Source organism: Oscarella lobularis, chromosome 2, assembly GCF_947507565.1.
Source record: "Oscarella lobularis chromosome 2, ooOscLobu1.1, whole genome shotgun sequence".
NCBI lineage: Eukaryota > Metazoa > Porifera > Homoscleromorpha > Homosclerophorida > Oscarellidae > Oscarella > Oscarella lobularis.
In genome coordinates, this window is record NC_089176.1 from 3,473,049 (window position 1) to 3,496,155 (window position 23,107).

General features: G+C 50.6%; 8 protein-coding genes across 9 annotated transcripts; 4 read left to right on the plus strand and 4 right to left on the minus strand.

Annotated features, from left to right (window-relative positions):
* Positions 1-23: 23 nt before the first annotated feature.
* Positions 24-3,524, plus strand: LOC136184045 (fibropellin-1-like). Its single transcript, XM_065970871.1, has 11 exons — positions 24-504; positions 570-743; positions 799-2,221; positions 2,271-2,356; positions 2,412-2,501; positions 2,553-2,642; positions 2,699-2,782; positions 2,836-2,937; positions 2,991-3,041; positions 3,098-3,206; positions 3,258-3,524. The coding sequence occupies exons 1-11, from the start codon at positions 24-26 to the stop codon at positions 3,370-3,372; spliced, it is 2,805 nt and encodes a 934-aa protein (XP_065826943.1). The 3' UTR covers positions 3,373-3,524.
* Positions 3,459-5,799, minus strand: LOC136184046 (uncharacterized). Its single transcript, XM_065970872.1, has one exon. The coding sequence runs from the start codon at positions 5,672-5,674 to the stop codon at positions 3,599-3,601; it is 2,076 nt and encodes a 691-aa protein (XP_065826944.1). The 5' UTR covers positions 5,675-5,799; the 3' UTR covers positions 3,459-3,598.
* A 66-nt stretch (positions 5,800-5,865) lies between these two features.
* On the minus strand, positions 5,866-7,177 carry LOC136184047 (uncharacterized). Its single transcript, XM_065970873.1, has 4 exons — positions 6,981-7,177; positions 6,825-6,909; positions 6,455-6,760; positions 5,866-6,402 (listed from the first exon to the last, which is right to left on the minus strand). Exons 1-4 carry the CDS (start codon positions 7,088-7,090, stop codon positions 6,019-6,021), a joined length of 885 nt encoding a protein of 294 aa, XP_065826945.1. The 5' UTR covers positions 7,091-7,177; the 3' UTR covers positions 5,866-6,018.
* A 716-nt stretch (positions 7,178-7,893) lies between these two features.
* Positions 7,894-9,359, minus strand: LOC136183950 (uncharacterized). Its single transcript, XM_065970765.1, has 3 exons — positions 8,859-9,359; positions 8,474-8,800; positions 7,894-8,409 (listed from the first exon to the last, which is right to left on the minus strand). Exons 1-3 carry the CDS (start codon positions 8,955-8,957, stop codon positions 8,017-8,019), a joined length of 819 nt encoding a protein of 272 aa, XP_065826837.1. The 5' UTR covers positions 8,958-9,359; the 3' UTR covers positions 7,894-8,016.
* Positions 9,360-9,869: 510 nt separating this feature from the next.
* LOC136183949 (26S proteasome non-ATPase regulatory subunit 12-like) lies at positions 9,870-12,206 on the plus strand. 2 transcript variants are annotated; one of them, XM_065970764.1, is made up of 13 exons: positions 9,870-10,055; positions 10,105-10,193; positions 10,251-10,306; positions 10,357-10,485; positions 10,543-10,650; positions 10,723-10,798; positions 10,879-10,907; positions 10,967-11,119; positions 11,183-11,317; positions 11,383-11,495; positions 11,549-11,726; positions 11,775-11,852; positions 11,906-12,206. In XM_065970764.1, exons 1-13 carry the CDS (start codon positions 10,033-10,035, stop codon positions 12,134-12,136), a joined length of 1,398 nt encoding a protein of 465 aa, XP_065826836.1. In that variant the 5' UTR covers positions 9,870-10,032; the 3' UTR covers positions 12,137-12,206. The 2 variants fall into 2 exon arrangements, with proteins under 2 accessions (XP_065826836.1, XP_065826835.1); XM_065970763.1 differs by having other exon boundaries at positions 9,903-10,055; positions 10,110-10,193.
* A 4-nt stretch (positions 12,207-12,210) lies between these two features.
* On the plus strand, positions 12,211-15,955 carry LOC136183947 (coiled-coil domain-containing protein 154-like). Its single transcript, XM_065970761.1, has 15 exons — positions 12,211-12,278; positions 12,338-12,901; positions 13,121-13,316; positions 13,378-13,460; positions 13,514-13,609; positions 13,664-13,889; positions 13,942-14,070; positions 14,125-14,249; positions 14,299-14,425; positions 14,479-14,619; positions 14,670-14,789; positions 14,845-14,921; positions 14,977-15,097; positions 15,148-15,234; positions 15,293-15,955. Exons 1-15 carry the CDS (start codon positions 12,262-12,264, stop codon positions 15,878-15,880), a joined length of 2,697 nt encoding a protein of 898 aa, XP_065826833.1. The 5' UTR covers positions 12,211-12,261; the 3' UTR covers positions 15,881-15,955.
* LOC136183948 (uncharacterized protein MT2135-like) lies at positions 15,797-17,666 on the minus strand. The gene has a single exon (XM_065970762.1). It carries the CDS (start codon positions 17,625-17,627, stop codon positions 15,912-15,914), a length of 1,716 nt encoding a protein of 571 aa, XP_065826834.1. The 5' UTR covers positions 17,628-17,666; the 3' UTR covers positions 15,797-15,911.
* Positions 17,667-17,680: 14 nt separating this feature from the next.
* On the plus strand, positions 17,681-22,011 carry LOC136183946 (protein HID1-like). Its single transcript, XM_065970760.1, has 25 exons — positions 17,681-18,138; positions 18,298-18,413; positions 18,465-18,617; positions 18,689-18,847; positions 18,902-18,988; positions 19,042-19,095; positions 19,144-19,190; positions 19,248-19,369; positions 19,483-19,606; positions 19,662-19,785; positions 19,845-19,901; positions 19,952-20,008; positions 20,065-20,148; positions 20,206-20,296; positions 20,348-20,413; positions 20,474-20,559; positions 20,615-20,693; positions 20,743-20,907; positions 20,964-21,016; positions 21,073-21,154; positions 21,208-21,365; positions 21,432-21,523; positions 21,583-21,682; positions 21,741-21,799; positions 21,856-22,011. The coding sequence occupies exons 1-25, from the start codon at positions 17,709-17,711 to the stop codon at positions 21,917-21,919; spliced, it is 2,709 nt and encodes a 902-aa protein (XP_065826832.1). The 5' UTR covers positions 17,681-17,708; the 3' UTR covers positions 21,920-22,011.
* The last annotated feature ends 1,096 nt before the right edge of the window (positions 22,012-23,107 follow it).

The window sequence follows — 23,107 nt, forward strand, 5'->3', positions numbered from 1 at the left end:
ACAAGTGCGCACGACGCGTGGGCATGCATCGTTGTTGTGTACGGACGTTGCGTGGGGGAGCTACATTCATAGGTGTGGCCCGGTCCTGGCGCGGCGACATGGCGGTGACAACAACAACAACGATCCTACTGCTGCTACTCATCGGATGCATGACGTCGTTTGTAGACGGCACCTGCAAAGAACCGAGCACAAACGATTTGTACAATGAGGCGCTGAACGTCAACGGACTCCCGTCAGGGTCGTGGCAAGGCGATCAGCGCTATAACAATTGCCTCGCGTACGACGCTCAGCAAGCCCTTCGCAGTCTTGCCGTCACCGTCGTTCTTAAAACCGTGAATGGACAGATGCAGTTTCCCGTTCGAGTTCAAGCGGCTTGTGTTGGTTCGACTGTGGAGTACAACGTGACGACGAATCAGACAGCTTTGCGCAACGAGACGAGCTACTGCGGCGATTGTTTGCCGTTTCCGACGAACCCGAGCGATCCGTTTGTCGCTCCGTGCGTCCGTAAGTCTCAAGGGGGCGGGTTGGGGGGCGGCATTCGATGGGCGTCGCTTTTTTCTCTCCCACAGCTTGTCACGACGAATGCGCCGGCCCCTGCTACGGCACGACGGCGTCGGACTGTTTCGCTTGTCGAAACAACACGGACGACGGCGTGTGCGTTTCGAAGTGCGGCGCAAACAAGCGTCCCGCCTCGAACGGCACGTGCGTGTGCGCCGACGCTTGGGCTGGACCCCAATGCCAAAGTAAGAAGAAAGAAAATCAGAATCATAATAATTTTAATCTATTCTTTTCTCGAAGTGTGCACTTTGTCTTGTTTCAACGGTGGGTCGTCGCAGGCGCCGTTGAATTGCTATTCGTGCTCGTGCCCATCCGGCTATACAGGTCGCCTCTGCGAGACGAACGTCGACGAATGCGTCTCCCAGCCGTGTCTCAACGACGGAACGTGCGTTGACGGCATCGACTCGTACACGTGCAATTGCACGGCTGGTTTCACTGGCAACCTTTGTGAGACGGACATTGACGATTGCGCGAATACGCCGACGCCGTGCCGCAACGGCGGCACGTGTCGCGACGATATCAACTCTTATTATTGCGATTGTCCATCCGGATATCACGGACAGCGTTGCACTCACGAAATCAATGAATGCGAGTCGAATCCGTGCCGCAACGGCGGCACGTGCAATGAGGGCTTTAATGGGTACAACTGCACGTGCACGACTGACTATTACGGAATTCATTGCGAAAATCGTCATGACGATTGCGCGGGCGTTGTCTGCTCGAATGGAGGCACGTGCGTTGACGGCGTGCGGCAGTATTCGTGCGCCTGCCTCGTCGGCTTTACAGGACGGCACTGCGAAACGAACGTCGACGAGTGTGCGTCGACTCCCTGCGCCAACGGCGGCACGTGCACGGATTCAATCGCCAGTTACGCGTGTTCGTGCCTTTCTGAATACACGGGTATGCACTGCGAGACGGAACTGCGACCGTGCGAGTCGAATCCGTGCCTAAACAACGGTACGTGCGCGTCGAGCGGCGCCGATTTCGTCTGCGCCTGCCCGAGTCAATTTACCGGCGCGTCGTGCGAGACGAATTTACTGAGCTGCGAAGCGAATGCATTTCGATGCAGGAACGGGTCAACGTGTCGCGAAGATGTCAATCGTCGCTACGAGTGCACGTGCGCTCCGGGCTACGAAGGACTTCACTGCGAGACCGAGATTAAGGAGTGCGCGTCGTCGCCGTGTCTCAACGACGCGCAATGCGTCGACGAGATCGACGGCTATTACTGCGTTTGCCGAAGCGGTTATACGGGGCAGCTCTGCGAGACGGACGTCGACGAATGCGCGTCGTTTCCGTGTCACGTGCGCGCTGCGGCCTGCATCGACGAGGTCGATGGGTATCGTTGCACGTGTCCGCCTGGTTTTGCGCCACCCGATTGCGCGTTGGGCGTGTGCGATGCGAACGCTTGCTCGCCTGTCGGAAGCAGCGCTTGCTTTTGCCTCAACGATACGCAGTCGTGCCGCTGTCGGCGCGGATACGGCGGCGATTTGTGCGAGACGAAGCTGAGCGCGTGTGACGATTCGCCTTGTTTTAATGGCGGCACGTGCACGGATTTGTCGGACGGTGGATACACGTGCAATTGCACGGACGATTTTACGGGCCGCGACTGCGAAATCGATAAGAATGTAAGAGGCTGCGATGTTCCAAGATGTTTCTCAGCAGGGTACGTAATAATTGAGTTTGATTATGATTATTTTATTTTTGGGTCTTAGGAGCTGCTCCTATTCGAATTCACGAGATGATCAATACGGGTTTAGATGCAATTGTTATAACAAGTGGGAAGGGCAGACATGTAGGGGTGAGTTTTTAAAGCGAGAATTGATTTTTTGTTGCAATAACGTCTTTTGGGCTAGAATGCAGTCTTCGCTGCGTCAATGGAAAAGCCGATCCAACTTGTAGTTTCTGTGAATGTTTGCCTGGCTTTGGGGGTTCTTCATGTGAAGGTGATCTTATCATAATAGGGTCTTTACGTTTGATCCTCATTTTTTGCTCAGTTTGTGAATATACTTGTGTCAATGGAAATCCAAACGCCGACTGCTCTGCTTGTGAGAACTGCAATGGTTTCACAGGATGTGACTGCTCAAGTAAAATTAAAATTCATTCGTCATAGAGATAAACGTTCTAAATTTTCTCCTTACAGAATGCGACGGTGTCATAGAGCTCGGAAAGTGCGTGGACAAATGCAGTCCTACGTACAACCTCACCAAAGAAGGTCTTTGCTATGGTAAGCACTTTAGTTTTTCTTCTCATACATTTTTCTCACGTTACGTTCTCTAGCATGCGCGATTGACCGCTGCATCGACTGCAGCAGTAAAGAACAAAGGTGTCTGGGCTGCGTGGAGGACTACGTCGTCACGGCTGGAGCATGTGCTAGCAGAGGTACGTATGCACCACAGAAACTCCGTACTGCGTTAGTCGTTCTTCTTTCTCAGGAGACGCGATGACCACTGATCCCCCAACAAGTGAAGGGGGCCTTGGAACAGGTTTGTTACACTGTTTCGTGCAGACTGATTCTTGATTTTTTTTATTGCACTCGCAGAGGCGATCATTGTCATCGCTTCCGTTTCCGCCTGCACTGTCGTCATTGTTTTCGTTCTTGCCGGGTCTGCGTATTGCCTCAGGAAAACCAAAAAGCAAGCGAGACACAGGTTAGTAAGGACGGAACCTTGGCTAAGGGGGTTATAACTGAACATTATTAGGCAAAGGGATAAATTGCTTGAAGGAAGGACAGGCGAAATGGTGTCCGGCTTTGAAGCTCCCATGTACGAGATGCCAGATCGAGACCCTGAAACTCGCGTGTTTGAAGAAGACTGAAGAGACGAGCTAAGTGTGACGCGTCTTCATTATTATTAGTATCATTATTAGTTGTTATTAACGATGGCCATGATTGACAGAGAGCATGAAGACAGTTCTTTCTTTATTGAAGAAAGTGCAATGAAGAAAAAAATACAGGTCTTGATCTGAGAGTGAGCAAGAATATAGGCAAAAAGGGCATGCATTGGAAAATTAAAATTGCCAGGTAAGACAAAAAATCAACAAGTCACATAATGTTTAGAAAGCCAGTAACAGCGGTTCCGCATTGAGGACAATTGTCGCCGTTCTCAGACAGTTTTGTTGCGCACTCCCAGCAAACTATTGAATGCATGCACGGCTGCAGTGGAACGCCGATGCGAGCATCGTGGCAAACGCAACACTGCGTCACTCGATCCAGTCCGTCTACCGTCGCCGAAGGTTTCTTCTTCGTCGTACGAACGACTTTTTCATTCTTTCGCTCCTCATAGTCGCGTCGCACGTCGACCTCCGCCGACAAATCGTTCATCGCCGCGGCGCGTCTCCGCGTCGGCGGCACGTGGCGAAAATGCAGCAACGTCAAACGCTTTTCCATCATCGCGTAAAAGGCGAAAAACGGAAAAACGGGCCGCGGCACGCCTCGAAACGCGACGCCGTGATCGGTCCCGTCCACGGCATACGCAAGAGTCCCGACATCGGCGTTAAACGTCAACTTGACGACGCAGCCGGGCTGCCAGAACGGACAAATCATTCGCGTCGTCAACTCGACGCCGCGCGCGTACAACTGACCGCGATACGATCGACACACCCAGACGCTCGGCGACTCATAGACACTCTGTCGTTTGTCGGCGCTCAACTCTATCGGCCGTTCGGCGACGCCGAGGCACGTCGATGCGCCCGTGTCCTGTTCGATGACGACCGTCCACTCGTACGTGCCGCTGCCGTCGCCAAGCGGTATGTTGGCGAGACAGTAGGAATTCTCCAGCGTGCCGGGCATGCGAAAGAGCGTGTCGCCGCCGTTGATCACTTCCAATCGACCCACCAAGGTCGAATTATGAAAATTAATTGGATCTCCGTAAGAAACGACTTCCGCCGCCTGCGCCAAGTCGGCGCTTTCCTCCTCCTCTTCCGGGTTCTCACTTTCAAAGTAATTATCAATAGCAACGCATTTCGGCATGCCCGCGTAGAAGCCGACAATCGGTCGTACGGGCCCGTTGAAACCGGATACGGGGACTGTCAAGATTTGCTTGTCACACGTGAACCACATCGTTCTCGCGTCCATGTCCAAGACGACGCCAATCGTCGAGCATTCGTTCGCCCAATCGAACGTCGGCAAGCGATTGGGAACTTCGTTGCCCTTCTCGTAGACGCGACCCTCGTACGATCGCCACGCGTACACGTGGGGCGAATAGAAAACGCACGCGTTCGCCGGCAGAATGTGCGCTTCGTCTTCGGCGACGCCGATAATCGTCGACGCGCCCGTGTCGGCGTAGACGCGAAACGTCCACGAGGCGCAGCCGCGCGATATTCGACGATTGAAGGCGCAGATCGCGTTACCGCGCATGCCTTCGGTGCGCGAGAGCGTCATGCAATCTTCGGACAAGTCCAGCGAGCCTTCCATCGAGTTGCGATCGAAGCCGACGCCGTCGATGGCGCGCTTGCACAATGTGCGCACGTCTTCCGAAGTGCGACGTGGCGGCGACGGCGACCGCGTTGCCGCCATTTCCGTCACACGTTTGAAATCAACGAGCGTTACTTTTTTTCCGAAACGTGCTTGAAAGACGACAATTGGCACGAGAGGCCCCGTTACGTTCCTGAAAGCGACTATCGGATCGTTTTCGCCGACGCAGACGCTTATCGTGCCTTTCGTGGCGAGATCGGCGACGAAGCTGACGATCGAACCGGCCTTCCAGAAAGGCGCGATCGTTTCGGGCAGTTGCACGCCTCGATCGTATAACTGGCCGGTGTTCGAACGGCAGATGCGCAGATGCTTCGAGGCGAACAGATCGTCGTCTTCGCCGCCAACGCTAACGCGCGGTGGCGTCGGGAGCGGACAGTCAGCGACGCCGCAACACGAGGCTCTCGAGTCCTCGTCGATGCAAAATTTCCACTCGTAGATTCCGCCGTCTTCGAGACGTCGATTGACGGCGGCGTAGGCGATTCCCGCTACGGTTTTGTCGCGATAGATCGTTTTTCCGTCTGGCGTCGAGCGAATGTTGCCGAAGATCGATCGCTCGTCAAATCGCGGATTCGAAGAGGTGAGCTGGTCTGATTCGTCGGCATTTGAATCTCGCCGATTCGCTGCACTCGTCGTTTGATTGCCCATGAAAGTCCCCCAAGGGAAGTCCCAGAACTTCGAATTCCCCGGATTATAGTTTTCCTGGAAGAGATCTAATAATATGTGCAGCGTACTACTGTAGTCAGAAAAGGGCAACGTGTGCGTGACCTTGATTATCCGACGCTTCCAATTATTTTTTTTTGTAGGAGCTTGAAATGTTTCGCGGACCACACGTACGGTTTTCGAGAAGGCAAACGTCTTCTTGATTATGTGCGCAAAGCTAGACTACTATACATCGAGTGGTACATGGTTTGTACACTGAACTGAAGCAAGCAAACAACCCTAATCAACTATAACATTGAGAACTGAGCAACTGTACACAAGTTCTGCGTTTAGGAGTCAGTGCAGTCGAAGTCGCAAGCCGTATTAACCTCCTCCGAGAACGTGGAGCACGGCTTCAAGTTCTTCTTTAGAGGCCGCTCCCCTTCACTTTTGTACTTTGTCAGTTGCTCCATGTCAATGGTAAAGGCGCTCCAGTTGCTATGTATTGCGTTCCTTTTTCGCAGCGCCCTGTCCTGGCAGTTTTTCGCGGGTTTTTTGTTGAGAATCTGTACGCCGTTGTCGTCGAAGCCGATCAGGAACGCTCTTCTCGTGCCGTTGATTGAACGCTGAGCGCAAAGTCCTAGGTGTTCATTCTTATTACCGTGCCACTGTCCCTTTGGATGCATTCTTATTTGCTCGAAGGTGGTCTCTTTAAAATCGTCTTCATCGAACTTCTGTGAGAAGAAGACTCGTTATCGTTTATTCGCGTGCCCGTATGGCGTTTACCTTGACGACGAGGATGCCTCGTTCGTCGACGCCGACGGAATGACCGTCTGCAGTCGCTATGAACCTCTTTTTATCGACACCCGCGATGCAGAATATTTCGTTGGAGTCGACGAGTTGGCTGCCTGCACCGGATCCCTCAGCGAAACCACTCACGTCGACTCGTTTAGTTGTCGAATTGGCGTGTAAGTAGCCGACGACGTTCGTGCGATTAGTTGTATTCGGTGCAAGCTTTTTGAACACGACGCGGGTCTGATTCACGCAGACAATGTGCTGCCTGGCATAGTCGTTGCTGAAAGGGCAGTGTTTCTGCGTCCAAACAGAGATGCACGGTAAGATAACGTAGTGCAGAAAGAAGAAAGAGAGAGCGTACCCGAGTCGAGTTTTCGCCAGTTGCAACGTTGTTTGTAGGCGTGTCCGTCGCCACGGGTGCCGCTTTGCAGAAGACAGGAAGGCAGCTGCAGAGAACGAGAAGGGCGATTTTCGCATTCATTGTCTGTCTCTCTTTCTACGAGATCGGTTGTTTTACTGTGATCGATGGCCTTCCTTATATACAGGCTCCTCCATCAGCCGATCCCACCACCAGCAAAGCTTTGGGAGCGGCCAATTTGCCCAAGCATTACGTAAGTCATTTGACATGTTGGTATGGCGCGGTGGACTTCCGAATGGTTTACAATAATTCCCCTGTTCCCCACAGAAGGATTTCGCATCATCGGTACGTGTAGTCGTAGCGTGCTTCCCGCGGAAGTTCTCGTTACCACGGTGCGTTACTAAGCTTTTGGTTACGCCTATAGAACAAGAACCAAAACACGTCACTCCGACCAACCGGATCGTCGACCGGAAACGATCGCCTTACCTTCCCCTCGCTACCCCTGGCGGGCAGAGGGCACCGACACGGGGGAAATGAAGTCTATGGGGGGAAATGAAGTCTATGGGGCTTATTTTTGCTGCATCATGATTTGAGAGCTGCGTTGCTCTAGCTGCGCGAAGTGCTGGCGACGGATAGTTCAGTTGTTTACCTCACCATGCATACCAGCTTCTTCCCACGCGAATGAAGGAATGTATACAAAGAACTGCTCGATCACAAGCTGTTTCTCAGGACTAGGAAATTCATTCCACCTCGGAATTCTTGGTCGTAGGTCACACTTGGGCCATACTCGCTTAATGTGGGGCAAGTAGCAAACGGGACGGACTTCCGCTGCCGAATTCTGGGTACAGTTGTCGTCACGTACGCTTGACCTCGAAAATGGGTCTTCTCCATTTGTACTACTGTTCTTGACGTAAGATGGCCCAATCGAGGGACGGACTTCCGCTGCCGAATTCTGGGTAGTTGTCGTCACGTACGCTTGACCTCGAAAATGGGTCTTCTCCATTTGTACTACTGTTCTTGACGTAAGATGGCCCAATCGAGGGTCTACTGTGCAAAGTTTCTTGATGCTGCCAGTGGTTAGTTTATTTGAATCGTCAATCTGACCACATCTAACTACTCTACTCTAACGGATAAAATGAACGCTAAAATGCATGATCGTGAAATCAGATGACACGATCCGCATCGTTGATCAGTCTTAGTCACCAGGGCATTGACGGCGACTGCTTTTCTTGCGACAATTCTTTTCAAGCCCGCAGTTGGACTTGACTTGGTCAGAGAGCAGCATTTTACAATTATCTGTTTCAAGAGACTTTGCGTTCTGTAACAACTCCCAGTTCCAGGAGAACGCCGTGTGATCGTGAACCTGGAGACGTCCGCTATCCACAATGTGAAGCGTCGAGTCGCTACACCTGCCCTTCGCCTTTTCGAGCACCTGTCGTCCACGACCGTCGAAGCCGATAATAAAGGAGTCGTCGATTCCTCCGCGCTCGGCGCACAATCCTCTGTGCATGTGAGCGTTCGATCTGTTTCCGTACTGAATTGTCGTTATTCTGAACGTGGTCCCATTGCCTCTTCCTCTTCCTCTTTCCTGTCAGGAGACAATTTGTTTTCGTTTCTGAACATCATGATAGACAACGGGAATTGGGCGGTACCTCAGTGTCGTCGATGATGAGCTTCCCATCTTCGCTAATATCCACCGATTGACCGTTCGCTGTCGATATGCGTAACACCCAGTCGTCAACGGGAGTCATGCAAAAGATAGCGTTCTCGTCGAGAGGAAACGCGCTCGTCAAATTGACCGAATCGTCTGTGTTTGTCTGCAGATACGCCTTGCCGCGCCGATTACGATCGCCGTTGCACTCGTTTTTCTGCGACTGTCGGGCGGAACATGGTTTCGAGATGGCGACGAGGCGACCTGGCTGTTTGCATATGGCATTTGTGAGAGGACACCAATCGGGGACGCCTGACTCATCGAGTTCCTGCAATGAATGGTGATGTGTGAGAACCCTGACATCTACTGGTAAGTATCGGCTACACCTTAGTTCCTTTTTCTGCTGCTGTAACAGGTGCCGCAAAGCCGATGTGGGCAAAGTTGCACGCAATCCAATAAGAGATGATAGCGTAAAGAAATTGCATATTGATTGCTGACAGTGTCAAGTAGTAACGGTTGGTTGGCTGTCTACTGAGATGTTTCGATCTCTGGCACAGGGTGTTATGACTTTCTAGCCAGGGAAGTCTTCCTTATATTGAGTCGATATACTGCCGCAAGATGCGTAATCTTGAAAGCGGCGAGTCTATAGTTTCACCAGCATGCAATGTCGGGCGCCGGCGAAGGCCGGGGAAAAAGTATGGACGTCGAAAGCTCGGCAGACTGAACCGTACCGCGTGGAGTTATAGGCCGGAAAGCCGATGTGACTATTCGCACCGTAAAGAGTTGCTGAACTGTCAACGAGGGTCGAGGCAAGTACGGATTCTTCCTTAGGACCAACCTCAGTCGCCCTGCCGAGTATAGTGCACTTACTAGTTTAGGCTAGCTATCAGAATGTTCGCTTTCCTTTCAAGTAATGCATAGATGCCCTCGCGCAGTTAGGCTTCGTACTTCCTGTACGTCTGTTTCTCTAATTGCATTTAGCTAGTGCCGCACTACTCTGTTCGTTCAGTTATCCGGATACCCTTTCTACTACTGAAGTGCGTGTGACCGGGATTATTGAACCAGCCACTTGAAAGTGGCCAGGACTTGGTGGCAATGTGTACGGTCAACTAAGGTCCTGGCGGCCTGCGACTGAGCCGGGTTGCTCAACGCCTACTCACTCCTCTACTCAATAACTTATTTATTACGGTAAGTTGCTCAAGGACGAAACCACTCCGGGCCGTCGTCGCCACATGCTTGAACTGTATTTCTCAATTTTCTGTTTGGAGAGTAGTAGCAAACTCGTGGCAATGGTGGAATGTGTTTGTCAAGCAAAGACATGCACCGGAAGGTGAAATATTGTGTAAGGTTTAGTGTCGCGGCCTGCAACCGGCGTTAGATCGCCTGTTTTCGTTTCCGTTAACATGATGCGAAAACTTTCACTATGCAAGTTTACTGGCAGTCAGTTCAAACTCGCAGAAGAATTCCAGAAAAAGTTGGTGGCAGTCAACTCTGCGAACACGCACCCTGTTTGAGTCCGGCTCGCCTTATACGGCCTTACACAGCGTCGCTAAGAAAGAAATGCCAGCTAGCATCCGGGCTGCGTAAGTCCCGTCGCTAAAAACCCCAAGGAAAGATGGCGGATTCTCTCAGAGCAGCGAACGACTCAACAAAGATGGAAATCGACTACAGTAGCGAGGTCGAAGTTCTAGTACCCCAATGCGTAGAACTCGGCAAGGCAAGTCAAAGGAAGAGTCGTAGAAACGAAGTCGAGTCACGTGGAACTCCCGTGTAGCAAGGAAAAGTCAGCGACGCGCTCGATAAGCTTCTCGCCATGGAAAAGCAAACGCGACAGGTACAAACACGCGAAAAAAGTGCAAGAGAGACGATCGAATTCGTCTCTAGGCGGCCGACGCCCATTCGACGTCGCTCATACTCGTCGCCGCCGTCAGAGTGTGCTTCGACGCGGGCGAATGGTCTCTTCTCAACGAACACATCGTTCTCCTAACGAAACGTCGCACGCAACTCAAGCAGGTCGAGCGGAGAGCGCGCGCGAGAAAAGTGCGCCGGCATTCTGACTGCTTTTTTTAGGCCGTAACGAAGATGATACAGGAGGCGTGTACGTACGTCGACGCGGCGCCCGATTCCGAGAAGCGCGTCAAGCTGATCGAAACGCTTCGCACGGTCACCGAGGGAAAGGTGACTTTGCTTCGCCGCTACGGAGAAATGCTAAGAGTCGTAAAAGGTCGAACAATGGTCTGTTTACTTTAGATCTACGTGGAAGTGGAAAGAGCTCGACTTACGCGCCGGCTAGCGAAGATGAGAGAAGACGACGGCGACGTGGCAGGTGCAATTAATAGTAGATGATTAATATAGAAGCTTCTCTCTATTAGAAACGGCACTCTTTTTATTTTTTATTTTTTATAGGTGCTGCCAAGATCTTGCAGGATCTCCAGGTGGAGTTCTTTTTTATGAAGAGAGATATAGGTGTGTATATAGTGCGTGCATTCTTTAGGTCGAAACTTTTGGATCGATGGAAAAGAGGGAGAAAGTGGAGTTCATCTTGGAGCAAATGCGTCTCTGCTTGGCCAACGACGACTTCGTTCGGACTCAGATTATTAGCAAGAAGATAAGCGTTCGATTTTTTGAAACAGCGGCGGATGTCCATGTGTGTAAAATACGCGAGGAAGTGTCGATATTCAGGAAGTCCGTTGTCTGTTTTTTTTTACAGGATTTGAAATTGAAGTACTATGAGCTAATGATTCGATTGGGAGAGCACGACGACTCCTTCCTGGCTATGTCGAAACACTTTCAAGCCGTATGCGATACAGGAATCATAAGCGAGGACCCGGGAAAGAGACAGGAAGTACGGGAAGTGGGGAGGGGCTGTAATAACTGGTCACTGAGATGAGATCCGGCGTCTTTTGATAGGCTTTGAAGAACGTCGTCCTGTGCCTTCTACTCTCGCACTACGACAATGAACAAAGCGATCTGGTGCATAGAACAAGCACTAATAAGTTCCTCGAAGAGATACCAACGTATCGGTGAGATATAAAATACGCTTTTTATGCCCACGGAGCTCATTTCTTTCCCCCAGTGAACTACTAAAGCTTTTTATCACTATGGAATTGATCGATTGGACGAAATTGTGCTCTGCCCACGAGACCGAGCTTCGACGTGGCACCGACGCGTCGCCGGCCACGCGTCTCTTCAGTTCTCTCGAGGCTCGCGGTGACGCGAGATGGGAAATTTTTCACAAACGCGTCATCGAACACGTAAACGAGAGTCTATTCGTTTGTCTACGTATTTCATGTAATTTTCAGAACATTCGAGTTATTGCGAAGTACTATTCGAGAATATCTCTAGCGAGAATGAGCGAACTTCTGTGTCTGTCGACAAAGGTGAACCATTCCTTGAGATCTAGATCTCGATATCAGAATTTTTCTTGCTATAGGAAGTGGAGGAGAGTCTTTCTAGCTTGGTTGTCGATAAGACGGTTCACGCGAGAACGGATCGTCCCGGTGGTATTGTTAGTTTTCAGGCGCCAGAAGATCCAAATCAAGTTCTGAATGCCTGGTCGCGAAGTCTTGATTCGCTCATGGCTTTAGTCAATAAGACAACGCATCTTGTGACGAAAGAGGAAATGGTTCATAGTACTGCTTCTGCTAGTGGCGTTGTTCATTAGTGTGCAGATGATGCGTGCTTGTCGTTTAGTAGATACCTGTTTGATCGCATATTCCTATACGGGAAGGATACGTCACGTGGCAATACATAGTAACGCTTCCAGACGAAAATTTACTCGCGATTCGAATGTGGACAGCGTCTAGGTAAAAGCTATGTTGTCGTATACACAAATTTTCTATGACTGGCTGTTCTTAAAACAAAGGAACCCCCTTCCAGGCATCGGCCAGTCGCCGACCCGAAACTCGACTCTCGTCGTCGTCGACCCAATGGCGGCGGACGAAACGGACTCCGCACAGCCGCAGGAAGAAACGGGACAACTTGCAGTGCAGCGACGCCAACGACAGCCGAGAAATCTCACCCCAGACGACGACCTGGGAACCCTGCCTCTAACAGACGGCAGTTTCGGCGTCGCGAGTCGTCTCCTTCACCTCGAAAGCCGAACGAACGCGAACGAACAAGCGTATCGAAGTCTCGTCGAAGAAATCGTTCGTCTTCAGGGCGAAGTTCGGACGAGCGTACGCCGCGGCGACGATCTGTGGAAAGACGAGCGACGCGAGCGCCTTCAAGTGCGCGAACACCTCCAAACGACGGCCGACGGCCAGGCGACGGCCGAACGACGGCTCCAGCGACTCGAAGAGGCCGCCGAGAAGGAGCGTCGAAGCTTGAGATCGTTGGGCGAACACGGTCAACGACTCGAGGCGCTCGTCGGCGAAAATCGACGTCTGGTCGAAATGAGAAAAGACCAACAGAAGGCGTGGAGTCGAAGGTGAAGGGGGGGGGGGGGACACATAGTGCGCGGAAGGAATATTCGAGTTTTTTCTAGTTTAGCGGGTTTGAATTATTAGATCAGGGGAGTGTCTTCCAATCAGATGACACTTGACAGTTTAGCTTCCATTAATTAATTAGTTAATGGTTGCTTATGTAACTCTGACCGGTTATGACGTTTTGTCAAAGAATGCGGCGGTGAAAGTGTCTCTTTCTTTAGGTTTCAGGATGACCTGGAGGCAGTTGCCGCGGGCGTTCGCCAGTCCATTGACCAACTCGAGAAACAGATTTCCTCCGTCGTTTCCGAAGTGAAGCAGATCAAACGAGCCGAGAAAGATCGATCGGCGGACATCTATCAGATCCTCGTCGAGATGCGAAAGCAGAATGGAGCGCTTGAAGTGACGCAGAGGGACATGGTAGGGGAAAAGGTTTTTTTAAGGATGCATGGAAGTGATGGGCGTCTTTCTCTAACTCTAGACGGAGTCGTTGTCTCACTTGAGTGCTAAGGTTAATCACATTGAATCGGGTCTGAATCAGACGCGAGCTCGACTGGAAGCGAGGCAATGACGAGAAAAAGAAGCTTCGGGGGTTTTTTTTCTATCGTGTGTTTCAGGTGGAATGATTTGGGCGAGGTTCTGCTTGAGATGAGGAAATCGGTGATGAAAGTAAACAGGGAGAGGAGGATGCAGGAGGAGCATTTTAAAGAAAGGTAACGGAGAGAGAAAAGAACTAGCTATTCTTTTTGTATATACGCGCACTCTAGAGTGTCTGACCTGCAGGATCGCTTGGTTGAATGCGTGACCAGACAGGACACCGACGTGCACGCCATGCAGAAGCGATTCAGCGAGCGGGATCGGTTGCACGACGATTTGGAGCAGCGTACGACCGAGCAGATTGGCTCGTTGGCCGAGGAATTGAATAAGAGGATAGTGAGTGTCGAGACGAAAATCAGCGACGAGACGAACAGCGCTGTCATGGCGATTGAAGCGGTAACGCTCACAACGTCACTTGGACCACCAAAAATCTTTATTCTCTTTACAGTCTCTTAGAGAAGAGTTAGATTTGAGAGAGGGCTCCAATCGCGAGGCTAATCTCTCGTTTCAACGTGAAATGGAGGTTTTGAACAGTAAAGTTGATGACCAAGTAGCCGCTGTAAGAAACGGCTTGAAGGCAAGTAGTTGATGGATCCAGGCAGATAATCTATCATAGCGATGCGTTTCTCAGCTGGACAGAGTCCAAGTTACGCAGAGCCTCGCCCAACTCCACGAGGCCATTACGTTAATCGAAAGCCAGTCCGAAGCGTCCAGCGAGAAGCTGAAACGAGTTATACAGGCTGAGATTCAGACACGGTTCACTCAGATGATCCATAGGGATTTTGAATTTACGTCGTGTTCCTAGACACCAGGACTTGGAGCAGCTGCAGTTGCGCTGTTCTGAATTGCAAGAGAAACTGAACGGTTCCTTATCACAGGTCCAGAAGTCAATAGCGACGATGTCTGTTAAGATGAGCGACAATGGAGATCAGGTAGAGAAACAGGGGGCCTTGTACGTAGAACCAGTTGTCTTATTGTGAACTAGGCACATCTGGAGGTTAAAAGACAGTTGACGGATGCAAACGAGCAGACTCAACGACGTCTCGGCGATTTTGACGTTCGGATATCGATGCTGAATAGCCAAGTGGCCCAGTTAACCGAGACGAATAGGGGTCACCTTTCTCAGGTACCGAACCTTGTTTCTGTATTATCGTTTGGAGGCCTCGTTTTTGGTAGATTCAACGCGTGCAGAAGGACTCGAATCTTTCGGGCATGCAGACGTTGACGCTCAATCAGGAAGCAGTGCAGACGCGGATGAAGGAGATGCAGAGTCAATTCGCGTCTCTCTCCAGCCAGGTTGATTTCATTGGTCCAAAAAAGTATGCACATAGGTCTCACACGAAGTTTTCAGATCTCTGAAATAAACGAAAGAGTGCAGCTTCAACGCATCGACTTCAGTGGTCGAATTGAAGCGGAAAAACAAGCCAGGTCATTGGATGAGAGACGAGACTAGTATGCGCCTTTACCGCTCCCCCTCGTTTAGACTCAAAGACATTCAAGCGTGGAGACGAGAGATAGGCAACAAAGTCAATCAGGATGCGTTTGAGAGAGTTCACGGCGGCTCAGGTCAAAGGCTTTCAGAGTTGGAGAGCAAGCTTGCTCAGGTAATGAATGAGCTCCTACTACTGGTAGGCGCGTATGAGCGTTGTTTCAGGCCGTGTCTCAATTGCTGGAGTTTGAAACGAGTCTTCATGGTCTTAAAGTCGATTTGACGGGGCGTGTTACTTCCGAAGGGACTATAGTGAGTGTTGCTTTTCTATTGAGACTTTTATTTTGGACGGTACGTTTTGCTATTTTAGAGGACGGAGGTGCTGATGGACGTGAAGCAGGAATTGGGGCGCATGCAATCGCAAGTGACGCAGCTCGAGTATCTGATTCATCATCGCTTTAGTCCTGCCGTCTCGATGAATTTGGCGACGGCAACGGAAAGAGACGTCGCACAAAGAAACGACGAAGAAAGTCAAGATCAAGTGCAGGCAATCGAGACTGAGGAAACCGAAGCTCCACTTCCTCAAGACCCAGAAAACGAAGCAACTGAAGAAAATCGTTCCGGTTCTGGCAACGACGGAGAAGAAGAAGATCGAGAAGACGAAAACGCGAGGTCCATGAGCAACGAGGCCGAAGAACCTCTTGAGTCATTGCCAGCCAACTCGCAGGAAGCCGACGACAGCACTTCTAGCGCGCAGGAACCCGTTGCTCAGGAACTGACCAGAGCCTTAGAGCTTCTCGGCGGCAATACCCGCGACGACGACGACGACGACGACGTCTCGCAACCAGTTGTTGAAAGTAGAGAAGACTCGCAATCAGTAGAAACTGCCGAAGATCCGCCGCCGGCAATAGAGCAGGCGACTGATCATCGGGAGGAAAACAGTGTTACAGAAGAATGAAAATTGACACTACACTACAAATTCTAGAAAGCTACGTATACGTTCTATTTACGCCAATCCACAAAAGGGATCTCAGAGCGGGAATCTTCATCATCTCCGCACGCAATAGCGTATTAGAATAGCCGTCCGTCGGCGCGGCGAACGTCAGATTCAACCGCGCGCAGCTGGCATAGCCATCCGCGTGAACGCCCTCGCTTCCCGCCGCCGTAATCGTCCACTCGGTGCTATTTCCCTTCGGTCGGCACGCGTAAGACAATTTGTGATCGTCGCACGCGAGACCGACCCAGCTTCCAAACGCCGTCGACGCATTTATCGCAGGACAGGTGCCGTTCGCCGGTAGGATACCGTCCCACGACCACGTCGCGTATGCGATCAGACCAGGCGAGACGAGATCCATTTCGGATACGCTGACGCCGCATTGGAGCAAATAGGGCAAATTATCCGGAGAAACGAGTCCCTCTTCTTTGGGTCCGTTATAGATGGGACCGACGTCTTGACTCTCGCCGCCAACGAGATACCATTTGTCAGCCGTGTAGCCGCCGCACACTGGATAAGGAACGAAATATTTCACCGTGTCGTGATCCCATTGGGGCACTGTCAACTGAGGGAAGATGTTCTCGTTGGAAAGGTTTTTTGGCCCGTGGAATAGCAATCGTCGACCCATGGAGATGAGTTCCCGTGGTGTTGGCCACGTGTCTGGAAACATTGCCGTCTTATTAACCGGCGTGAAGACGAGATCTGGGCAGAGTTGAGCAACGGGCTCCTGCATGAAATCGCGATGACCCCATTCGGCACTCGGACCCTCATCATTTATGTTAACCATGACGATTTCTTTCTCGTTGCCAGGCGCTTGCATCCAGTCGCATATTTCCGCAACGCCGGAGGCGTACGTGCGATCGTGCGGCATGCAGCCGAGATCGCGCGAGTCAAAATGAAGTGTTATATTGAGAACTCGTTCGAGATAATCTAGGACCTTGTCGACGACTGGCACGTTCGTACCGCAGTGACAAAGACGCATTTCATCAAGAAAGTAGACAGGATCGAGCATGAGATGACGAACGCCCATATTCAGCTGATCGGTCATAGTGAAGCACTGTTGCGCCCAGACGAAATTCCATTGGTCAAAGCTGATGTCGCGAAGAATTTTGTCGAGGAGAAAATCGCCGTCGCCGTAGCCGTCGGCGTGGTCGTTAAACGAGTTGTGCGTGCCGAGAAACTGGAGGCGATTGAGCGGCTCGTCGACGGCGAGTTCGCGTTGAAAACGCAGAATTTCGTCGACAATTGGGTTCGTTTCAACCGTTCCTCGTTTGCACGTATTGTCGTCATTTCGCTCGCATTTCACCTCGTTGCACAGACGCAGGAGTGCGTGGGCGTCGCTACCGTTTGAAAACGTCGGCGTCGCGTGACTCTTTGTCGTCACGTGATAGGAAAGTGTTTTCGCTGCACGACTGTCGCCTTCGGCAATTTTGAACGACTGTTCGTTTTCGGCGACGTTCGCTGCCATGAAGTGAATTTCGCCGTCGCGAACGGACGCGTCTTTGAGCCAGTACTGGTCGCGTGGGTGCGCGCCTCGATTCAGATCGTCGAGCGCGACGAGAAGAGTCTCGTATTGTTCGCGATTTTCCAAGGCGAATGGCCAGTCGAGAGAGAATTTTCTGTAAATGACGTCGATTCTGTTCACGTAGTCGCGAACACTTTCGGAAGTTGCTGGCGAGAGAAGACAGGAGAGAACGACGATGAGGAACATCACTGATCGATAGGGTACTGTAGTCACGAGAGCCGAATCACGAGAGTTTCAATTGAATTACAGAATCCGGGCTCTCTAAACATGAATGTTCAGACGACGTTCTACGAGTCGCCTGTCGGAATCTACGAATTGAAAGCGAGTCAAGCGGGCCTATCGAGTTTGAAACTCGTCTCGAGCGCAGAAGAGGCGAAAGCAAACGATTCAGACAACGAAAGCCTCGCGATCGCGCGCACTTGGCTCGAGACCTACTTCGAATCTCCCCACGCGTTCAAAAGCGATCAAGCGCCTCCGCTACCCCCGCTCGATCTGCCGTGCAGAAATAAATTCTTGCACGCCGTGTGGCAGACGTTGCTCGCTCGAATCCCGTTTGGGCAGACGATATCGTACGGAGAGTTGGCGTCGTTGACGGGGCGACCCGGCGCCGTTCGCGCTGTTGGACAGGCCATGAGGCGAAATCCTATCAGTCTGATCGTGCCCTGTCATCGCGTTTTGCCGAAGAACGGAGGAATAGGTAATTACAGTAGCGGAAAGGGTTCCGAGACGAAGCGTTGGCTACTGGATCATGAGGATGTGCGAGGCGCGATATAAGCATATAAGTAGTCTATTTCTTCACGCATAAGAGTTACAGTTTGTAAAAATACGATTTTTTCAGCGCTTCCGTTTTTTCTAGCGCGCTCTACAGTTAGGGTGATTCACGATCCCGTATTCCACTCGCTGAAAATGGGTTCGTCAGGGAGCAAGCAGGCGTTTCTAGGTGCCGTTTCGCAGCTCGTCAATAAGACGACGGTAAATCGCACGTCTCTCGTCGCGATGACGCCTGCATTTCCCTCTTCGCAGCCGATCGACGCCGCCGACAACGAACTGTGGGAGCAACTGCTCTGGTCGGACGCCGTCGCGTCGTCGTCCGACCTATTCACGCTCATCGAAGCGTCGTCGATACGTACAATGCGCGAAAATTGCCCATCGAACCTCGCAACGATCTGCTTCAAGGTACAGGGCCGCCGAACCGCGGATATCCTTTTTCCTTTTGTGGGATCCTAATGTGAGTTTGGTTTCTAAAGGCTGTCGAGCATCTCGTCGCCGTTTCCACTTCGGGATTCGGTTCGCCGAAAGAGCACAAGGCAGTTCTCAATTGCGTTCGCCTGCTCACTCGACTTCTTCCCTACGTTTTCGAGGACGTCAATTGGCGGAATTTCTTCTGGTCTACAGTCCCGGACAAGGCAACGTCACATATCACATATTAGATATTAAATCATGAGGATAGCATTTCGTAGGGTGCGGAACCGACCGGTGACGAATTGGCCGGTGCAGCTAGCGGAGGTGCTCCTCCTCTGGCCCACTCCCTTCTAAGCGCTATATCCGTAAGGAGGGAGTTTTGTGCGAGGGAGATTTTTTATTATACCCCTGTCTACAGGACCTTCTCTTTTGCCCGGAATTCACCGTTTTGCCGAGTAAAAAACCAGGACCGGTTTGTAACGAAGATTTTTTCCTTTTTGGTCTAATTCTCGTGCGTTAGGATAATCCAGAAGAGTTGGCGTCACTCGATAGTTGCGAGTATATTTGGTGCGTATTTTATGTACATGCAGCGCTCTTCACACGTTGAGCTCTTTGTCTCTTTAGGGAGGCTGGCGTCGGCTGTTCGACGTCACCGGGATCAAACAGCAAACTCGATTCGAATCGAAGTGAACTCCTTAAGCTACTTTTGACCTGCTTTTCCGAGGCTATTTACTTGCCACCATCAGGTAAATATTTGTAGTTATGATAATCGAGGATGTGCATTGACTAACGATACAGGATATTTATTGTAGAGAAGATTTGCTGCTACGTACTTATAGTCACTTTCTCTCCCTCTTAGAGACGGCATCTCCCAATCGCTGGGTGGCTTACTTCACTTCGGAAGAAAACCGTCATGCTCTTCCCTTGTTTACCTCGCTTCTCAACACCGTCCTCTCCTACGATCCCGTTGGATATGGCGTACCGTAAGCTTTATAGAAAATTGATAATGTGTCTCAGAGGACGAAGAGGTATGCGCAGTTATTATCATACGCTCGTCTCTGACGCGCGAGAGCCGCTCGTCGAAACGGCCGCTCAGGTCTTGATGGTGACGTTGGACAGCGACAGCAATCACGTTCAAGCGGGAAGCGGAGCCGAAGCGGACGTGAGTCGATTGTCTGTAGAGTAGTCGAAACGCGAGGAAGTGACGCCTTTTTTTTTCAGAGTCGGATGCAGGAGAATTTGTTCTGCAGCTATATGGGGAGAATTCACAGAGAGGAGGTGCGTTGGTTGCGCGGTGGGAAGACGCGCCGCCGGTAATGTGTTTCTAGGATTTTCATTTTATTCTTCACGGATTTACGACTCTTCTCAATAATCCTCTCGTCCAAGTACGAGGCTCATTATTTGTATTACACGCACGCGCCTCTAATTTTTTTCTTCGTAGACGTATCTTCCTAATTCGTGCAAGAAAATTCATTTTCACCAGGAATTGCTCATCCTCTTTTGGAAAATGTGCGACATCAATAAGGTGAAAATGGACCCCGAGAAACGCGAGAGTCAAAATTAATGTAGAGTCGCTTTCCAGAAATTTTTGTACCACGTGTTGAAAAGTAGCAGAGTTCTTGAACTCCTCGTACCAATACTACATCATCTCAACGAAGCCAGAGCCGATCCAGGTGTCGTAAGAGCGGTGCAAAGTATAATTTGCATAATCATACGTACCTCAGCGCGTACTGGCCTGATGCACATCGGTATCTTCATTCTTCTCCTGTTGAGCGGTGAACGCAATTTCGGTACGCATTAAAGTTCCCCGTGGGAACTGTATCTAGTTCTATTGACGATGGATCTTTTAGGAGTGAGGCTCAACAAACCCTACCAGCTGAAAGTTCCCATTGACGTTCCCGTTTTCCATGGCACTCATGCCGATCTCCTGGTTCTGGTAAGTTTACGAAAAGTCGTTCTTTAAATTTCCTTTACAAACTGTTTTTCTTAAGGTATTTCACAAGGTCATTACAGCTGGTCACCAGCGTCTTCAGCCACTATACGAGTGTCTTATGACGATACTGGTGAACGGTACGGTGGACATTGCATCTGTTCCGCTGACTATTCTCTTGTTTTATAGTCTCTCCGTATTTGAAGTCGTTGTCTCAAGTGGCCAGTTCCAAGCTGCTTCATCTGACCGAGGCGTTCTCCACGCCCTGGTTTCTCTTTGCTGCTCCCACCAATCACCATCTCGTCTTCTTCCTTCTCGAAATTTTCAACAATATGATACAATATCAATTCGACGGTGAAAGCGGCGAGCACGAATGAGATGCGTCCTTGCTGACGAGCTATTCACTTTAGGAAATTGTCAGCTAGTTTATTCCATCATAAGAAAGAGATCCGTTTTTCACGAGGTGACCTCCAACTTCATTTGCTTTACAACGACTCTAGACTTTTCTCCCGTGCGCAGTTGGCGAATGTTCCGGTTGATCCTCAAGCAATAACCAAATCAAAACGCGTTCAACTCGAAGAGAGGAAGAGTCCCACGCAAAGTGAGTGAACACCGACGAACCAAACAGGCTAAATTTACCGCTAAACAACGCAGCGTTATCAGGACCGAGCGAAGGCGAGCCAGCAGCGTCTTCAGACGCCGCAGTGCCGTCGATTACATTGACGGCGGTGGGTCCTCAGTCGGCGCCTCCCGAGGGAGCGTCACCGGCTCCGGCTCCGAATGAAGGAACGTGGCACGCTACCAAGGAATGGGTAAAATAAAGAGACAGATAGTAGAGAGTTTTTCCTTTATGCGTGTGTGCGTATGCTTTCCTCTAGGTTCAGGGATGGAAGACGAAGCTTCCTTTGCAGACGATCTTGCGTTTGCTTCAGGTTCTGGTGCCACAGGTCGAGAAAATATGCATTGACAAGTGAGCTACGACAGGTATCGCGATCTTAGAGCCGTGACGGTTTTTTTTTTCGGATAAAGGGGTTTGACCGATGAGAGTGAGATTCTCAAGTTTCTTCAGCACGGTACGTTGGTTGGTCTGCTTCCCGTTCCTCATCCCATTCTCATCCGAAAATATCAGGTGAGCATCTTAGTTGCACGCATGTTTAGTTAGGCCACGGTAACGTCGAATTTTCTAGCCAAACGCTGGGACGACGTTGTGGTTTAGGACGTACATGTGGGGAGTCGTTTATTTGAGGTATAGAATAATTTTAGTGCGTGTGATTTAATTGAATTGGCCCTCTTTACGAAAAGGAATGCTGACCCACCGATTTGGTATGACACGGGAATTAAACTGTTTGAAATTCAGAAAGCTTAAAAGAGTGCAAATTATTCAAATACGGTAGTGGATTTGAGTCTGTCTTGCTGTAGACATAAAGCTGCTCTATTCAATACAAAAATTGAAACTTTGTAGCGGCTTAATTAGAGTATATCCTTATTTTAATATGAAATCTGTTGTTGTTGTTCAGAGTATTCTTGAAACGCCGTGGAGCTCCTGCGTTTGCCCCCATATGTGATGCTATACTCCAAATCAGTGAAGCTCTTTCCGGTGCCCCTGAATACAAATTTCAGAGGATGAGGCAGAAGAAGTAGCTTTAGAGAAACTCACCGTACGAGTAGCAGAAGGCGAGGAGACCCGAAGGCGAAGTATATCTCCTCAAAAGGAGACCGCATTTTTCAGTTTTCCTTCTACGTAACAGAGCTTGCTCCGAATCCTGCCAATTTCCGACAACGAGATTGAGTAGCTCGATATTCTCGAGAAATTCTCCTCGTCCAAGCGCGCGCGCGATCGGCACGATCGACGTGGCGAAAACGGTCGGGATCGTGCTGATCGTCTCGTCAAACTTTAGGCGGAAAAGGATTGTCGTTTTGCGCACCGAATCAATCGACCGTGACGTACGAATTGCGGCGAAACAGCCACGATTTCGAAATAGACGGCCACGAGAACGGTCACGATATGAATTACGCACGCTAACAGACTCCGGCTCTAACGCTTCTTTCGACGAAATGCGATTGGGACTGGGCGGGAGCCGCACTTGAACTGTATTTTTAACAAATAAAACGTTGAAACGATGCGCTAGCGTGCTACATGCATTCGTTCGCTCTTTTTCGCGAGACTTACCGTGTTGTGCTTCGTCTTCGCATCCATTTCGTGACTTCTAAGCGCGGGGAAAAATCTAAAAAAAGGAAGATAAAAATCTGTTCGATCTATCCGTGTACGTACCTTTTGGCAATGCGTTCGCATTGGCATTATCCCAGGCCACACCACGTGGAGGTTCGAACGCAGTTAGTGGCCCAAAAATGTTGAGAGCGAGACCTTGCTTCATTGGCCCGAACACGACCGGTACGGCCTGGATCGAGAACGGCTCTCCCACACCGTCCCCCCGACCGCGTCGTACCGGGGCCTCATAGAGGCCGTAGTCTTTCGGGAGGAATGATCGAATTTTTTCACAAGAACCGAGACTACCGTGTCGAGAGAGGATTTATGAAGCGATTGCCAAGTCCA

Coding starts and splice junctions, on each gene's coding strand:
- LOC136183947 (XM_065970761.1), top strand. Junction 13,461..13,513: donor CGAGCTCGACTGGAAGCGAG/GCAATGACGAGA, acceptor CGTGTGTTTCAG/GTGGAATGATTTGGGCGAGG. Junction 14,790..14,844: donor TCGCGTCTCTCTCCAGCCAG/GTTGATTTCATT, acceptor CGAAGTTTTCAG/ATCTCTGAAATAAACGAAAG.
- LOC136183946 (XM_065970760.1), top strand. CDS start 17,709: ATGAATGTTCAGACGACGTTCTACGAGTCGCCTGTCGGAATCTACGAA. Junction 18,414..18,464: donor AGCTCGTCAATAAGACGACG/GTAAATCGCACG, acceptor CCCTCTTCGCAG/CCGATCGACGCCGCCGACAA. Junction 20,009..20,064: donor TCAATAATCCTCTCGTCCAA/GTACGAGGCTCA, acceptor TTTTCTTCGTAG/ACGTATCTTCCTAATTCGTG.
- LOC136183948 (XM_065970762.1), bottom strand. CDS start 17,627: ATGTTCCTCATCGTCGTTCTCTCCTGTCTTCTCTCGCCAGCAACTTCC.
- LOC136184046 (XM_065970872.1), bottom strand. CDS start 5,674: ATGGGCAATCAAACGACGAGTGCAGCGAATCGGCGAGATTCAAATGCC.
- LOC136184047 (XM_065970873.1), bottom strand. CDS start 7,090: ATGTCAAATGACTTACGTAATGCTTGGGCAAATTGGCCGCTCCCAAAG. Junction 6,910..6,980: donor AAGGAAGGCCATCGATCACA/GTAAAACAACCG, acceptor CGTTCTCTGCAG/CTGCCTTCCTGTCTTCTGCA. Junction 6,403..6,454: donor GAGGCATCCTCGTCGTCAAG/GTAAACGCCATA, acceptor TTCTTCTCACAG/AAGTTCGATGAAGACGATTT.
- LOC136184045 (XM_065970871.1), top strand. CDS start 24: ATGCATCGTTGTTGTGTACGGACGTTGCGTGGGGGAGCTACATTCATA. Junction 505..569: donor GTTTGTCGCTCCGTGCGTCC/GTAAGTCTCAAG, acceptor TCTCTCCCACAG/CTTGTCACGACGAATGCGCC. Junction 2,783..2,835: donor CAAAGAAGGTCTTTGCTATG/GTAAGCACTTTA, acceptor TACGTTCTCTAG/CATGCGCGATTGACCGCTGC.
- LOC136183949 (XM_065970764.1), top strand. CDS start 10,033: ATGCCAGCTAGCATCCGGGCTGC. Junction 10,651..10,722: donor GCACGGTCACCGAGGGAAAG/GTGACTTTGCTT, acceptor TGTTTACTTTAG/ATCTACGTGGAAGTGGAAAG. Junction 10,908..10,966: donor AGATCTTGCAGGATCTCCAG/GTGGAGTTCTTT, acceptor TGCATTCTTTAG/GTCGAAACTTTTGGATCGAT.
- LOC136183950 (XM_065970765.1), bottom strand. CDS start 8,957: ATGCAATTTCTTTACGCTATCATCTCTTATTGGATTGCGTGCAACTTT. Junction 8,801..8,858: donor CAGCAGAAAAAGGAACTAAG/GTGTAGCCGATA, acceptor CATTCATTGCAG/GAACTCGATGAGTCAGGCGT. Junction 8,410..8,473: donor TCATCATCGACGACACTGAG/GTACCGCCCAAT, acceptor GTCTCCTGACAG/GAAAGAGGAAGAGGAAGAGG.